A 17,172-nucleotide genomic window follows, 5' to 3' on the forward strand; every position below is an offset into this window, starting at 1 on the left:
TACCATCAATAAATCAATTCCATTAAAGCAATTATTTGTAATGATATTGATAAACATCTTTCACTACCTTCAGCTTCAGGTCTCTTACATACCAAGAGCCTGTTTTGCTAAACTTTCAAAACCTGCATATTTTTGTTTGTGTGCAAACACTCAAATGGTGTTTCTGAAAGCACATGTCTGTAAATATTTTCTTGAGTATGATAGAATTGTCAAATGCTAAAAAGATAGGTATGTTTTAGTATCAAAACAACATACTACTCCAAGCTATGATCATCGCATATTCATCTATCTTTGGAAATCAATCGAAGTTTCTACTGGGGCGGCTGAAGCCGTAACACCTCTTTTGCCCAGCATTCACAATGCTCCTTTGCCAAGCATTCACAGTGCTCCTGCTTTGTCGACTCAGAGATTTTTCTGCTCAAAGGGCACATGAACGTGAAGACACCCATGAAGGGTGACATCACCGTGGGTCCGAAGCTGATCAATTCTAGCAGGTAAGGTGACCACCTGAAAAACAAAACCATATCAGCCAACTTAGGAGTGTTGTGATCAACAAATAGAAACGTAACAACGATATAGTTTTCAGAACCATTTAAGAAATATCAAGTTTTCTGCATGACAGTTTATCTTTACCTTCTTGAAGGCAGTAATACCCCAAAAATTGTCAAGTTGTTTTGGCTGACCAGTAATGACCAAGCGACCAGCTGGATCAGATTGAACCCGTACCTATGTTTGTTTAGAGCTTTGAGATGGTGTAAAAAGACGAAAACAAAATTTAATGCACTTGATGGAAACAAGTAGCATGATTGGTATTATACCTCCTCCTGTAAAAGCCCAGGCACCAGTGCATAGACCTCAAAGGAATCATTCTGTTTACCTCAAATCATTACAAATCACATGAGAGAAATAAAAATGCAATTTACTTCTGAGAGGAACTTACTGTTTGACGAATATTGATTTTCACCCAATTAGCGGGGGGTCCAACATCAACAACTTGGACATCCAACCTGGTAATTTATCTTTACATCAGAAACGGGAGGAACCAAAAACAGAGAAAGATAGAGAAATACCACTGAAGTTCCTAGTACTCTTTTTCTTTTTGGTATAAAAACTGCTGGTATACAAGATAATGAAGAGATAAAAACATTAGATAAAGTACGACTTACGGCTGAGATGTTTTGGCTTTCGCAGCTTTCATTGGCTGCCCCTCTTCATTTTGTCTCTCGTGAGAACCTGAATACGACAAGAAGTTCTGCTGCGGTCACTATTCCTTTTTAATAAGAGTATGGATTAAAGTCAAAACTAAAGTTCTCGGACGATGATCCTGATATAGTTAAAATGTTAACTAACAGACACGAAAGGCAAAAGTTTTGGAAGTGCCACACTTTATATTGGGAGAAAACAGCTCAATGAAAGAGATATATGAAGTAAAGTTGACAAAGAATTGGCGAATAATCTTACCACTAGTTTTTTGGCTCTTCGCACGTTTTGGCGTATTGTAGGAACTCCCATCCTATAAAATATGAAAAACACCAAAATTACTTGTACATGGCAATAGACAAGATCAAACTTAAGAAAATCAACGCCCAAAGACCTCTACAAGGATTCAGCAGCAGACCTTTACATTTGGCTCAGCAAGAAAGTGTTGCTCCTGCCAGCCTAGCCTACATCGAGCAGCGGAATCTCTTACTGCTCTTCCTGATGCAGAAATTTGGTAACCACTTCCCTGTAGAATTACTTTAAATAGTTCATATTTGTATATATACACATATACTACAAGTCTACATTAGTTGATTCGACATTTAGATGAAGTAAAGACCATTAGTCGGAATACTTCAATAATTTTAACTACTTAGGGTAATAGGCTAGGCATCCCCATATATCAATTCAAAGGTGTACAACATACACACATACCAACAAAGTAAACACAGTGTTACCTCATTGTCAACAGGAGAAGGAGCAATAGGAAGTTGAAGCTCTCCAATTTGTGTCATATGCCTTTCGTATTGGAGAAGTAACTAACATAGAGAGAAATCATGAGATAATAAAATGTAGAGAAACAAAAAGTAAGAGAGAAAGATAACTTTTAAGTCAAAATATGCTAATAACGATCAAGGGAAGAGAACTTCAGGTAATTACCTTCTCATAGAAGCCGCGGAATGTCGAAGAAACATTAGTGCAAGTCCTGAGAAAGAAGATTATAAGAGCCCCCAAAAAAGAATTTAGAGGAAGTCATATAATAGTAGATAGAAAGCATTGGTATTAATTGTCTTATATATTCCAGTAAATTCTTATCTTATTTGAGCATTAAAAGATATGTTACTCATTACAACCCCGTTCTTTATTCTAAGTTACTCATCTAATTGGAGACATCAGACATCGACACTCATTTCATATTGAGCAAATCTAGCATAAGGAAGCATCCCGTCCGTATCTCATAAAGTCTAGACTCCCTATTCAGAAGCATCTGTAGATATTTTCGGCTTCAAATCCCTGCGTGCTTAACTCAAGAACCGATTGCCACCACTCAAATACGTGTATTAGATCCCTGGTCCTCTATTTTTACCGAGACCTAACAGAAAGAAAGATGCAACATGACTTGGGTATGTTGTTGTTTGTTGTTAATATGGTGTATGTTTCTTAACCCTTATAGCCTAAGTTGCTCGGAATCGGTGCGGGTGTCCAATACAGGTGTGGATCTAGATGTTGGATCTTTCATGATAAGGTTCGGGGATATGAATCTACGTAGGGATACGGGTGCGGGGATTCGCCTAATAATAATTAAAATATCTAAAAGAAGACTTAGAAAACCTAAATTATGAGATATTATGGGAGAATTTGAAAGGAGATTAACTGAAAAGGAGTGATATAGTAATTTCTATATAAAAGGTATTTAGATTTCTGCAATTTCACATTCGCTTTTGTATTGATAACAGACAATCATTAAATTTGTCCACACTTACCCCATCGATTTTGGTTAAAGCACCTAAAATTGGTTGACCAAATTGGACACGGATCACACATTGTACACATGTTGTGTCAACACGTGTGTGGCTTCAAAAGTTAAAAGTCCGAGCAACTTAGCTTATAGCTTGGTGTTGGAATCTATATTGTAATTTTTTGCAAAAACACTTCATGTTTTCTTCGTATTTTAAATTTTAGTAGTTTTAATACTCTCTCCGCTATAAAAACAATACGTCTTTCCAAAGTTAACAAGTTCAAAGAAAAGAATGCCTCATTCCTTTTTTTTTTTTTGGCAATTCTTAATTTCAACGTGTCACAAGTAGAGTCCGAGCAACTCAGCTTGTAGCTCGATATTGGAATCTATGTTGTTATTTTTGCAAAAAACACTTCATGTTTTCTTCGTGTTTTCAATTTTAGTAGTTTAAATACTCTCTCCGCTATAAAAAGAATACCTCCTTCCAAATTTACCAAGTTCAAAGTAAAGAATGTATCTTTCCTTTTTTGGCAATTCTTAATTTAACAACACACATGACATGTTCAAGACTACAAGATTAAGGACATTTTGGTACATTATCTAAACTCAAATCAAAAATTCTTATTTGAACAACTTTTTATTGTCATTACTAAACAAAAATAGCTACTCAACCTCGACAATTGCTTATTCATATGCTATTATGAGTTCAAGACATGCTGCTATGGGGAAATCGATGGACACATTGCTCTTAGGAAGCAGTGCTAATGCATCTCGGCTCGAGTCCGAGTGGGCAACATACTATCTTCTAAGAAGGATTAATAGATCTTATAATGAATTCAATTCTCATCCATTTAAAATTATGTAACTAAGGGACTCTTCTTTTTAAAGTTTTTTAATGATATTTTCAACCTTGAGTATACATTAACTCACATTTACTTTTCGATTATTTCAACTTAAATTGTAAAAAAGTCCCACATCGGAAGAGAAGTGGGAAATTGGACTCCTAATGTGGACTTGGACAAACCTCCCCTCACGAGCTAGTTTTTGAAGTTGTGGTAGATTCGGGTATCATATCTTTATATGGTATTAGAGTTAGACTTATCCCAGTTTGTTGTTCATCGATGTTGGCTCTCCATTTATAACGGTTCATGCTCTAGTTGAGGTCTGGGCATACATGGAAATGTTAAGAAATCCCGCATCGGAAGATGGATGAGAAATTGGAATTTTTATATGGAAATGGACAAACCACCCTTCATGAGCTGGGGTTGAGTTGCTTCGCGGTGCCATATATTTACCTAGTTACCCTTCATTTGATAACCTTTTTATTCGATAAAATCGTAAAACTATACGATTCATCAGAAAAAGGTAATAGTTGTTCTTTTCTATATAACAAGATTATGTTACTCGTTGGACTTCTTCGGGACATTTCCTGCTAAGCTATTTATATGGGTCATTGATTTTCCTTTAATGGAGTTTCTCCCAAATTCATATAATTCTCTATTTCTAAAAATTGTTATAATTTTAAGTAAATAACTGGACCATGTACCGTTGTGATCCAAGACTACAAGATTCAAGAAAATTATTTACTTTGTTAAACTCTATGTCAAGTCAAAATCAGACAAACATTTGAAACAATGGGAGTAGTTATTAAGATTTAATACAGTTCATGAACAATTGTTCTTCAAACACCTTCTGATATATTGTAACCAAAATATATCGTACTTCAAAATCTTGGCACATCATCAGTAAAATAATGACAGACAACATCTCCCTTACATAGTATATATTGACGAGAAAAGGAGAAATATTTATATCAAGTTGCAAGAAAAAAAAAAGAAATAGTCAGGCCCAACTAAATGCTCACTTGGGGGGGTTAAAGGAGTCTCCCACTTGCCTCCATATTTTTTTTCCAGTTACCTACAGAGACAAAGTAGCTTAATAGTAAACCATCAAAAGAACGTGGGAATAACATAAAATTAATCTCACAGACTCATAGCATATTGTAACAGAAGAAAACACACAACCAACGCTTGATTTTTTTTAATTATAGTATAAACTACGGAGCTACATTGCTTATTTCTTAAAAATAAATTAAGTGCAAAATAAAAGGCTTACCTGATCATAACCACCTAATTTGATGACAGATCTCCATAACCTAGCACGAGAAAAATGACAAGATATAATATGTATCAAGAACAAGATGAAAATAATAAGGCTCAATGATAAAAGTATGACACACTTACTTTAGGCAATTAAGCGGATGACCATAGAACCTAGGTTGTTTAAATTCCATCGCCTTCTCCTGGTAAAAGGAGCCTAGTTTTTCTATAAATTCAGCTTGATGCTCAGGGGAGCCTTCATCATCCTCGCCTATCAAAGCAGAAGAATCTGTAACTTTGGTTGTCACTTTCGGAAACTGGTCCGACCTAGCATCATCATCAGCGATAACAATAGCAGCGTTTGTCTTCATCTGAGGATCCTCTGATCTATCAACCACCATCTCTTCTTCACTCTTATCAATTCTGACAACTAGTCACAGGCAACATATCATATGAATCAAATTTTGGCATTTTAATACTCATCTCCTCAAGAAAAAATACCCAAACGTTAAAAGAAAGGAAAATAATAACTTCCAACAAAAACATATATGCATCACTAATTCCACTAGTTACTTTTTATCAGAATTCATTCTATAACTTCATTTTAAAATTCAAGTTGTTTTCACATTTTTTCACTTTAAATCACTCACAAGAACTCAAAAGCAACTCCAATTATATTCACAACCAAACACAACTCCAATTTTCAATCATCATTATTCACTATCAAAAGTGAATACAATGATTGAAAATCAGAGTTGTGTTTTGTTGTGAACATAAACTGAAGTTGTTTTTGAGTTTTTGCGAGTTATTTGGAGTGAAAAAAATATATATGTTTTCAAATTCTTTCAATTTTCATGGTCAAACTCCCTTATACATTAAATCTAGTAGAAAAATAATGCATTCCTCTACAAAACACACGCAAAAAAAATCTAACCCTAGTTTCGTCAAAACAGAAGTGGGGATAAAAAATCAAACCGAAAAAAATAAACTTATTACCATCCCCATTTGTTAACTCTAAAAAGAATGAAACCTAAAAAAGGAAGCTCCCGCCAATCAATTCACTGAAAAAAAACATCGAAACTTCATACACATCTCAAAAGTGTTCAGTTTTATTGTTTTCATCTATAAAAAAAATACAGAAACATTCAACAGATAAACAAGTAATGACAGTGAGCAAAAAAGACTTACAGGAATCCATCAGATTTAGCAACTGGTAGGACTCTGAGATCAAAATCAAAGGCTGATGAAGCAAAGTAGCTTAACAAAGAAGGAAAGACCTTGAGCTAAACCCTCCAATGACGACTTTTGTTTTTTAAAATATTTTTGGTACCTAGTAACTAAAGAGTGTGAGTAGGATATGAGTAAATTATTTTGTCTTTATGTGAGATTTTTTGAGAAATGACTAAAATGGTACTTAATTTACTAGTAATGTTTTGTTTTGGTCTTTTAAAGATATTTTAGGAATAACTTCAATTAGATATAATAAATTAGTAATTAGTGTATAATAAATAGAGTCATATAATTAAAAAAATCATTGAAAGTATACATTGACTTTTTATATCATATAATTTGTTAAAAGTCCTATAAAGTGTATAGAGAGTACTCACTATTTAATATAGTGTGTCTATACATGAAGATATACTCAAAAATTAAATGTAGTTTAATTATATATAAAATATACATTGACTATATATGAAGTATACATTGACAAACCAATCTTGATCAACTCGAATTCATCTCTAAATAGTTCCAAATTTTATATATGTAATCCTCTCGATATTTCAAATCTTTTAATATATAATTTACTCGAAACTATCCACGTTTACAGTACGCCAAATTTCAAAGAAAGGGAAAAACAACTAACGCATGAAAAGAAAAAGAGGGGGGAGGGGGGGGACAAAGAAAGAACTTATTAATGATGAAACTAGAATGAAGAAAAAGAACTAAGGGTTTGGCCAATTTTAATGTTTTTGAAATTTCAAAGATTCATAATATTGCAAATTAATATATGTCTAAGTAAATCAAAAAGGTACACAAAATTACCAAAAAAATAAGTTCAAGGAGGTAATAGGACCTTAGTTTAGTACTTAAGGTGTGTCTCTGAGACTTCGATTATAATCTAGGGGGATACATATACATTTTCCCTATTTTTTTTCTTTATTTTAGTGGATAACTAGATGAAATATGTATTGTCGATTTCAATTGTTGAAAAACCAAATTTTGTCCAATTGTGGCACAATTTTTTTTGTATTAAATGGACCATCAACATGATCTATTTGACTAGTTTTCAGTTTTGTCTCTCATTGACAAGCCCAATAATATAGTACAAGTATAATTATATTTTGCTAATGAATATAAATAGTGAGAAATATATTAATTACTCTCTTTCTATTTTAATTTGTTTGTTTTGTTTTGACTAGTATTGGATAACAAAAAGATGATCTTTAATTTTTTTGTTTTAAACATAACATGTGAAAAATTAGAATTAAAGAATTGTCTACAAATTATAAAAAAAAATATTGTTTTTAAACCGTCTAAAAAAAGATAAGAGAGAAACAATTATTTGGTTATTGTATTTATTTTGCTTCATTTATCAATCTAATCTGTTCACATGACTTGTACAGTCATTTGATATCATGTATAATTAGTTACGTTGGTGATAATTAATAGCTAGAAATGAATCTTTTCGCCAAAAGTTTAGAAATGAACCTAATTCTATGATATTAATATATAGGAGAAACTATTTAATTACACAAATATTTGTACTGTATTTATTAATTTTTTTTTATAATTTATAATATTATATTTTATATAATTAGTTAATAATTTCATACCAGATTTCAAGTGAGATACACCTTTGTAAATGTTTTTTGCTATCAGATTTATTAAAATAGGGAGAGAGGCGAGCGAGAACATGAGGGAGGCAACCGAAATTTGCTTATGTATTCCATATACATACGAATCACGCTAATGTTTCTAAGTAGTGCAATTCACATGTATTCGAGATACCAAGAGCGGTGAACAAAATTTGTCAATGTATCCTAGATACATACGAATTCACTTGAATATAGTGTATCGCTTAAAACTGATAACCCGATAATAAAAAGAAAGCAAGTTCATTACCAAAACTGTTAAATCAATATACCAATAATACAATATCACAAAAAGACAATTCATTACACGAAACATCCCAGTTTCACATAGAGTTGTACATGCTAACCTACAAAGTGCATTCCTTTCCTTACTAGTTTTCTCTTTCTTTTTTTGGATTTCCACCCGGTCGATGTCCCATTTGAGCTCCGACTACATTTGAACGGCGTACTATAGGCCTCCTATTTTTGGGTAACACTCCCAACATGACTTTCTCCTCAGGACCTTAAATCAGCCATTTGAGCTTTATAGCCATCTTTCTTTGTGAAGCGATAAATAAAATTTCGCAAAAGGACAGCTCAGTACACGAAACATCCCGTATTCAGATAGAATTGTATAGGCTAACCTGCAAAGTGCATTCCTGTTCTTGCTAATTTTTCTCTTTCTTTTTTGGGTTTCCTTGGAGCTCCGACTAAATCCTTATGGCATACTGTAGAGCTTATGTTTATTGCAGGGCATATTCTGGGTTATGTTGGGACTTTCTCCGTACTCGTTTTTCTCTTTCTTTCGTATTCATTTTAAACAATCTATTACCCATTGATAGAACAATTCTTTCTCCAGACAGCTCCAAAACAGTACACTATTCCTTAATTTTTGTTGAGTTTAAAAGGTGTGAATGAAAAATTAAGAGTTGTGACTTCTATTTAAAGTTGTGACTTTTGTGAAAAGTTGTGAATTTTATGAAAGGTGACAACCTTTCTGAAAGACTGTGATTTTTCCAAAGGACATTTCCGGCAAGGAACAATAAGAATGTTTTCGCACTATCCTTTGTTTTCTAAAAAGTGAAGGATTTTCTCTCATTTTAAAAAATATAGAATTTCTGGACTTCTTTTTTCTACTACAACTAAATTTAGTAATCTAAGTGTACTTTATTGTCGTTGAATGGCCCGCTGACACCAACGCTTTGGGTATCAATACACTGGTGATTGAGATCATTCTATCCTGAGAGGACATATTCCAAATCAAACCTCGGATACTACAGAAGGAATAATTTCCTTAGGGGAAAACTGTGCATTCATTGGGCTTGATCTCCTTTTTGTTTTTCCAAATTCTTGTATGTGTTACAGATATTAGATTTGTGACTTAATTTTTGTTCTTCACTGGTTCATTAAACTTTGATAACTTCGTGTTTCTGCAAAGTTTGTTGGAATCAGTAAGATTTTTTAAACAAAGATTGACAACAATTCTTCTTTAAGAAAAATATTTCAAATATTTTTTTCTAATCTATTTTTTATTCTAGTTTCTCTACTAGTTTTAATTTTCCAATTGTGAAAATGTTCTTAAAAATTTGTTGTATCTTATCAAGTTCTTCAAAATTTTATTTAAGTATTTGACGAATACAAGATGAACAACAATTTTCATCCTCCAAAACTCTACTTTTTTCTCCATTCTCAAGAAAATCTCCCCCTCAATCATCTTCCTAATATTGAGACGAAACAGTAGGCTAAGCTTAACTTAGAAAGAAAAAGATTTTGGGAGTTGAGACCCCCCGACACAAATCGCACAATGAAACCACATGCCAGGAGCTTGTAAAGAGAAAAACTCCATACTTACCGATCCTATACGAGTCTTCAACAAAGAAGACGGTGTAACTGATATTTTGATAAACATCTTCCATCACCTTACGTACCAAGAGACTGTTTGGCTAAACTTTAAAAACCTGCATAATTTTGTTTGTGTTCAAACACTCAAATGGTGTTTCTGAAAGTATGTATGTGTCTGCCAATAATTTTGAGATTATAATAAAATCGTCAAATGCTAAAAAGAGAGATACATTTCAGTATAAAAACAAGATACTACTCCAAGCTACGTTCATCACATATCCATTTGTCTTTGAAAAGCAATCTAAGTTTCTACTGGGGCGGCTGAAGCCGCAGTACCTCATTAGCAATGTCATCCACAACAACTAAAAAACTATGGCCAAGCATTCACAATGTTGGCCAACTACAAATAATCCTGCTTTGTCGACTCAGAGATTCTGCTGCGCAAAGGGCACATGAACATGAAGACACCCATGAAGGGTGACACCAGCGTTGGTCTGAAGCTGATCAATTCTAGCAGGTAAGTTGACCACCTGGAAAAAGAATTTATGTAAGGCCGACTTACAAATGGAGAACCTTTTGATTGTCGTAGACTTCTTAAAGAGTGTTGTGAGCAGCAAATATAAACGTAATAACGATATAGTTTTCAGATCCATTTAACAAAAATATCAAGTTTTCTGCATGACGGTTTCTCTTTACTAGAGTACGTCAAAATTAGTGAAATAAATAACAAGGAGTGTGTGTACCTTCTTGAAGGCAGTAACACCCCAAAAATTGTCAAGTTATTTTGGCTGACCACTAATGACCAGGCGACCAGCTGGATCAGATTGAACCCGTACCTATGTTTATTTAGAGCTTTGAGATGGTGTAAAAAGATGAAAACAAATTGAATGCACTTGATGGAAACAAGTAGCATGATTGGTATTATACCTCCTCCCGTGAAAGCCCAGAAACCAGTGCATAGACTCAAAGAAATCATTCTGTTTGCATAAAATCATTACAAATCACATGAGAGAAATAGAAATGCAATTTACTTGTGAGAGGAACTTACTGTTTCACGAACATTGATTTTCACCCAATCAGCGGGGGGTCCAACATCAACAACTTGGACATACAATATGGCCATTTATCTTTACATCAGTAACGGAGGAAACAAAAAGAGAAATACTACTGAAGTTCCTAGTACAATTTTTCTTTTGGGTAAGTAACTAACATAGAGAGAAATCATAAGATAATAGAATGTACAGAAACAAAAAGTAAGAGAAACAGATAACTTTTTAGTCAAAATATGCTAATAACGATCAAGGGAAGAGAACTTCAGGTTATTACCTTCTCATAGAAGCCGCGGAATGTCCAAGAAACATTAGTGCAAGTCTTGAGAAAGAAAATTATCAGGGCCCCCAAAAAACAAATTAGAGGAAGTCGTATAATAGTAAATAGAAAGCATTGGTATTAATTGTCGTATATATTCCAGTAAATTCTTATCTTATTTCAGCATTAAAAGATATGTTTCTCATTACAACCCCGTTCTTTATTCCAAGTTACTCATCTAATTGGAGACATCAGACATCGACACTCATTTCACATTGAGCAAATCTAGCATAAGGAAGCTTCCCGTCAGTATCTCATAAAGTCTAGAGTGTGCCTTATAAGCCAAAAGATTTATCAAATTACAAAAAGAATGAGTTTGGGGGTAATAGGACCTTAGTTTAGTTAAGATGTGTATCTAGGATTTCAGTCATAGTGTAGGAGGTACTTGTGTTCTTTTCCCAAATTTAAGCTAAAATTTTGGTAATAGAAATAGCCAAACAGTCATTTCTTACCATTTTTTTCTTTAATTTACTTGATTGGAATGATTCTAAATAGTAAAAGGTGTTCGTTTCAACCGTTAGCCTAAATAAAAAGCGAGAAACTATCTAAGTACATAACATGCCTACCGTATTTATTAATTGTCTCTATAGTTTGAAATAATTATATTTTGTGTCACTAATTAATAGTGTCATATCAAATATTAAGTAGGGAGAAAGACGAGCAAGAACATGAAGGAGGCGAGCGAGATTTGTCTATATATTTCAAATACATATGAATCACACCAGATACATGTATTTGGTATGATTCACATGTAATCGGGATACTGATACTCGAAGGAAATAGAGAATGGCGAGCGAGATGTGAGAGAGGCGAAGGAGGAGAAGGAGATTTGTTTATGTATATTAAATACATGTGAATCCGCTTAGATACATGTATCTAGAACAAATTACACCCAAGTATCACAATACACATATTTTTGGACATATCTCGTCACACAAAAATTTAGTAAGATTCATAATATTGCAAACTAACATTCATCTAAGTATTAAATTCTAAACTAGTAGAATTTTTATAAATTATCCAATAAGAATGTGTTAAATTTAAATGTGGACCCCACATAGCTAAAAAAATCGATCATTGTTATCTTCTTTATTTGTTCCAAAGAAAGAACTTCATGAAATATAACGTCATTGTCCCTACTTTCATTAAAAACAATTATTATTTTCTATTGCTTAAAACATGAGTATTACTATTAGACGGGTGGAATAATATTTTAGAAAAGAGCAAATTTAATATTTTTTTGATAAATCTATTAGGTTTAGGGTAAATGTTTTGTTATGAAATAAGGACCATTCAATCAAGTGAAATTCATTAGTAAGGACCACGACGCACATAATTTGTCATACATTAAGAATCATTCCAATCAAATAAAATGTTAATACGGACAAGTAGAAAACATTACCATACATTAAAAATCATTTTGATCATTTTCTCGATTCGTTTGTCCCAATTTATATGATGTTTTTTCTACATTTTTAGATTCAAAAGTGTATATATATATATATATATATATATATATATATATATATATATATATATATATATATACTAGTCTCTGGACACGTGCAATGTTCCATATGATTTAGAACAATTAGAATTTTATGCAAATCATGTGAAGTAATATTTTTAATGTGCGTCAAGAAACAACAAATGAGAGGCACATTGTAATGTTTAAAATCAGTTACTCTGAAACTACCATCAATAAATCAATTCCGTTAAAGCTATTATCGTTAATCTTTTAACTCTGTTTAGTTGGTAACACACTTCTAATAAAGTGATATGAATAATTTGAGCCTAATAATATACATACTTACGATAATGATTAAAAAAATTCACAAAAACCACAGAACAAATAGAAGAAAACTAAAACATACACATCATTCGCAAGACTTTATCCATATAGATTATGTATAGAAAATAAATATAGAATTAATAAGCTATTCATATTCGGAAGCTACAAATTTAAAGAGGAAAAACAAAAGGCACAGACCATGAGAGGGAAGAAAGTATTTGCACTGAAAATCCTATAATTTACAAATAATGTATAACGAAGTATGCATATTTTTTCTCCAAAATAAGATAATACTTATTTCTGACAAAAGTAAAAATTTACATATTCGTTGCTTCACATATCATAACATATACATATACAATATTGAAAATTAAAGTAAATATAAAAAAGAAAAATATCAATGAAGAGGATATAATATAATGCTATAATAACTTTTATGAAAACAATATCAACAACAACAAAAAAAAAGTGCAATAACCGAAACACCATAAAAACATTTGGTGGTAGAAAGCAAAAGAAAGACAGTTGAAGAATAAGAGTACTACTATGACACACACCACTAAGCCTAAACCCTTCGAAAAGTGAGAGAACAGTCTAATACAACCTTCTACCTTAATTTGCAATATCCATGCTTAAGCATTTTATATAATTGATGAAATCAGTTTTTTTTTCTTCTTGGTTATGAAAGACGAATTAGCTTATGTATTTTCCAATAATAATTTTACCTCATGCACTTGTTTATAAGCCAAAAGTTTGCCTAAAATTTGGTAGAGAGCTCAAAAATTATGTTGGAAATCAATGGAAATATATTCTTAAAATGTGTTTTAAAACACTTTTTCATTTTTAGTATTTAATATAATATTATATAATTATTGTTTAATATTTTGTTGCTTAGATATATAACGCTTTGAATTAAAGTAGAGGTAAAATAGTATTTCAACTTTTACTTTTGTGGCTTCCCACTTATAATAATACTAGCGGCAATTTTAACGACGATTATAGTTGCCTCAAATGCATATTTTTTCCTGTGAATATTATATGATTTAGTGGCAATTTCTAATGCCACTAAAATGTACTTTTTGCGGTGCCTGGCGGTTTTAGTTTCAACTTATTCTTTCTTTTAGGGGATAATTTATATGATTTAGTGGCGACCACAACTGCCGCTAAAATTCCTTAATTTTTGTCACTAAAGTGACTTTTTGCGGCAACTTTAATAGCGCTAAAACCTTTAATTTTTGTCGCCGTAAAAGAGACTTTTAGCCACCAAATTTATAAATTTTAGCGATGACTATACTAAAGCCTTTAATTTTTTGTCACTAAAAATCTTTTTGCAGGGACTAAAAACCGCCGCTAAAACCTTTAATTTTAGTCGCTAAAAGTTATTTTAAGCGGCGACAATTTTAGATACCACAAATACAATCTTTTAGCATCAATAGTTTACTGATTTAGTCGTTATTTTAGTTGTCATTAATACAATCTTGTAGCGGTAATTGTCATATGATTTAGTGGCGGTTTTGGTGACATGAATATGAACTTTTAGCGAGGTTTGTTATGTGAATTCTTGGCACATTTTTGTTTCATTAATTCTTTCTTTAGCGGCGACTATAATAAGAATTAGTGGCTTATTTCTTTTGCAACTATACTTACTTTAGCAATGACTCTTATATCAACGTTTAGAAGTGATTTTAGATCAATTATGGCGGTTAAGTTTCCACTAACCCCATCGTTTGGCAACAACTGTTCTATGGTGTAGTGGCAGTTTTAGTTTCCAATAATACCAACGTTTAGTGGCAACTCTTTTATTTGTTTTTGCGTCTTTTTTAGTTTCCACCCACATATACTACCTTTTAGCAATGTAGTTTATATGTATATATATACTAGTCTCCGGACACATGCAATGCACGTGTGTTCCATGTGAATTTAGAATAATTAGAATTTTATACAAATCATGTGAAGTAATATTTCGAATGTGCGTCAAGAAACAACAAATGAGAGGCACATCACAATGTTTAAAATCAATTACTCTGAAGCTACCATCAATAAATCAATTCCATTAAAGCAATTATTTGTAATGATATTGATAAACATCTTTCACTACCTTCAGCTTCAGGTCTCTTACATACCAAGAGCCTGTTTTGCTAAACTTTCAAAACCTGCATATTTTTGTTTGTGTGCAAACACTCAAATGGTGTTTCTGAAAGCACATGTCTGTAAATATTTTCTTGAGTATGATAGAATTGTCAAATGCTAAAAAGATAGGTATGTTTTAGTATCAAAACAACATACTACTCCAAGCTATGATCATCGCATATTCATCTATCTTTGGAAATCAATCGAAGTTTCTACTGGGGCGGCTGAAGCCGTAACACCTCTTTTGCCCAGCATTCACAATGCTCCTTTGCCAAGCATTCACAGTGCTCCTGCTTTGTCGACTCAGAGATTTTTCTGCTCAAAGGGCACATGAACGTGAAGACACCCATGAAGGGTGACATCACCGTGGGTCCGAAGCTGATCAATTCTAGCAGGTAAGGTGACCACCTGAAAAACAAAACCATATCAGCCAACTTAGGAGTGTTGTGATCAACAAATAGAAACGTAACAACGATATAGTTTTCAGAACCATTTAAGAAATATCAAGTTTTCTGCATGACAGTTTATCTTTACCTTCTTGAAGGCAGTAATACCCCAAAAATTGTCAAGTTGTTTTGGCTGACCAGTAATGACCAAGCGACCAGCTGGATCAGATTGAACCCGTACCTATGTTTGTTTAGAGCTTTGAGATGGTGTAAAAAGACGAAAACAAAATTTAATGCACTTGATGGAAACAAGTAGCATGATTGGTATTATACCTCCTCCTGTAAAAGCCCAGGCACCAGTGCATAGACCTCAAAGGAATCATTCTGTTTACCTCAAATCATTACAAATCACATGAGAGAAATAAAAATGCAATTTACTTCTGAGAGGAACTTACTGTTTGACGAATATTGATTTTCACCCAATTAGCGGGGGGTCCAACATCAACAACTTGGACATCCAACCTGGTAATTTATCTTTACATCAGAAACGGGAGGAACCAAAAACAGAGAAAGATAGAGAAATACCACTGAAGTTCCTAGTACTCTTTTTCTTTTTGGTATAAAAACTGCTGGTATACAAGATAATGAAGAGATAAAAACATTAGATAAAGTACGACTTACGGCTGAGATGTTTTGGCTTTCGCAGCTTTCATTGGCTGCCCCTCTTCATTTTGTCTCTCGTGAGAACCTGAATACGACAAGAAGTTCTGCTGCGGTCACTATTCCTTTTTAATAAGAGTATGGATTAAAGTCAAAACTAAAGTTCTCGGACGATGATCCTGATATAGTTAAAATGTTAACTAACAGACACGAAAGGCAAAAGTTTTGGAAGTGCCACACTTTATATTGGGAGAAAACAGCTCAATGAAAGAGATATATGAAGTAAAGTTGACAAAGAATTGGCGAATAATCTTACCACTAGTTTTTTGGCTCTTCGCACGTTTTGGCGTATTGTAGGAACTCCCATCCTATAAAATATGAAAAACACCAAAATTACTTGTACATGGCAATAGACAAGATCAAACTTAAGAAAATCAACGCCCAAAGACCTCTACAAGGATTCAGCAGCAGACCTTTACATTTGGCTCAGCAAGAAAGTGTTGCTCCTGCCAGCCTAGCCTACATCGAGCAGCGGAATCTCTTACTGCTCTTCCTGATGCAGAAATTTGGTAACCACTTCCCTGTAGAATTACTTTAAATAGTTCATATTTGTATATATACACATATACTACAAGTCTACATTAGTTGATTCGACATTTAGATGAAGTAAAGACCATTAGTCGGAATACTTCAATAATTTTAACTACTTAGGGTAATAGGCTAGGCTTCCCCATATATCAATTCAAAGGTGTACAACATACACACATACCAACAAAGTAAACACAGTGTTACCTCATTGTCAACAGGAGAAGGAGCAATAGGAAGTTGAAGCTCTCCAATTTGTGTCATATGCCTTTCGTATTGGAGAAGTAACTAACATAGAGAGAAATCATGAGATAATAAAATGTAGAGAAACAAAAAGTAAGAGAGAAAGATAACTTTTAAGTCAAAATATGCTAATAACGATCAAGGGAAGAGAACTTCAGGTAATTACCTTCTCATAGAAGCCGCGGAATGTCGAAGAAACATTAGTGCAAGTCCTGAGAAAGAAGATTATAAGAGCCCCCAAAAAAGAATTTAGAGGAAGTCATATAATAGTAGATAG

At 33.0% G+C, this 17,172-nt stretch overlaps 2 protein-coding genes across 3 annotated transcripts; both read right to left on the reverse strand.

The window, feature by feature from the left end:
* On the reverse strand, positions 1 to 6,363 carry LOC138340573 (AT-rich interactive domain-containing protein 5-like). The gene is made up of 13 exons (XM_069292444.1): positions 6,226 to 6,363; positions 5,182 to 5,467; positions 5,054 to 5,093; positions 4,803 to 4,855; positions 2,140 to 2,185; positions 1,938 to 2,018; positions 1,619 to 1,726; positions 1,462 to 1,513; positions 1,167 to 1,233; positions 941 to 1,007; positions 819 to 869; positions 634 to 726; positions 1 to 507 (listed from the first exon to the last, which is right to left on the reverse strand). The coding sequence occupies exons 1-13, from the start codon at positions 6,233 to 6,235 to the stop codon at positions 403 to 405; spliced, it is 1,059 nt and encodes a 352-aa protein (XP_069148545.1). The 5' UTR covers positions 6,236 to 6,363; the 3' UTR covers positions 1 to 402.
* An 8,012-nt stretch (positions 6,364 to 14,375) lies between these two features.
* LOC138340615 (AT-rich interactive domain-containing protein 5-like) lies at positions 14,376 to 16,936 on the reverse strand. 2 transcript variants are annotated; one of them, XR_011213295.1, is made up of 7 exons: positions 16,860 to 16,936; positions 16,541 to 16,648; positions 16,384 to 16,435; positions 16,089 to 16,155; positions 15,863 to 15,929; positions 15,556 to 15,791; positions 14,376 to 15,429 (listed from the first exon to the last, which is right to left on the reverse strand). XR_011213295.1 is itself a non-coding variant. In XM_069292536.1 (6 exons), the coding sequence occupies exons 1-6, from the start codon at positions 16,914 to 16,916 to the stop codon at positions 15,735 to 15,737; spliced, it is 408 nt and encodes a 135-aa protein (XP_069148637.1). In that variant the 5' UTR covers positions 16,917 to 16,936; the 3' UTR covers positions 14,376 to 15,734. The 2 variants fall into 2 exon arrangements, 1 of the variants encoding a protein (XP_069148637.1); XM_069292536.1 differs by having other exon boundaries at positions 14,376 to 15,791.
* Positions 16,937 to 17,172: the final 236 nt, after the last annotated feature.

This window comes from Solanum lycopersicum, chromosome 12 (genome assembly GCF_036512215.1).
Source record: "Solanum lycopersicum chromosome 12, SLM_r2.1".
Lineage (NCBI taxonomy): Eukaryota > Viridiplantae > Streptophyta > Magnoliopsida > Solanales > Solanaceae > Solanum > Solanum lycopersicum.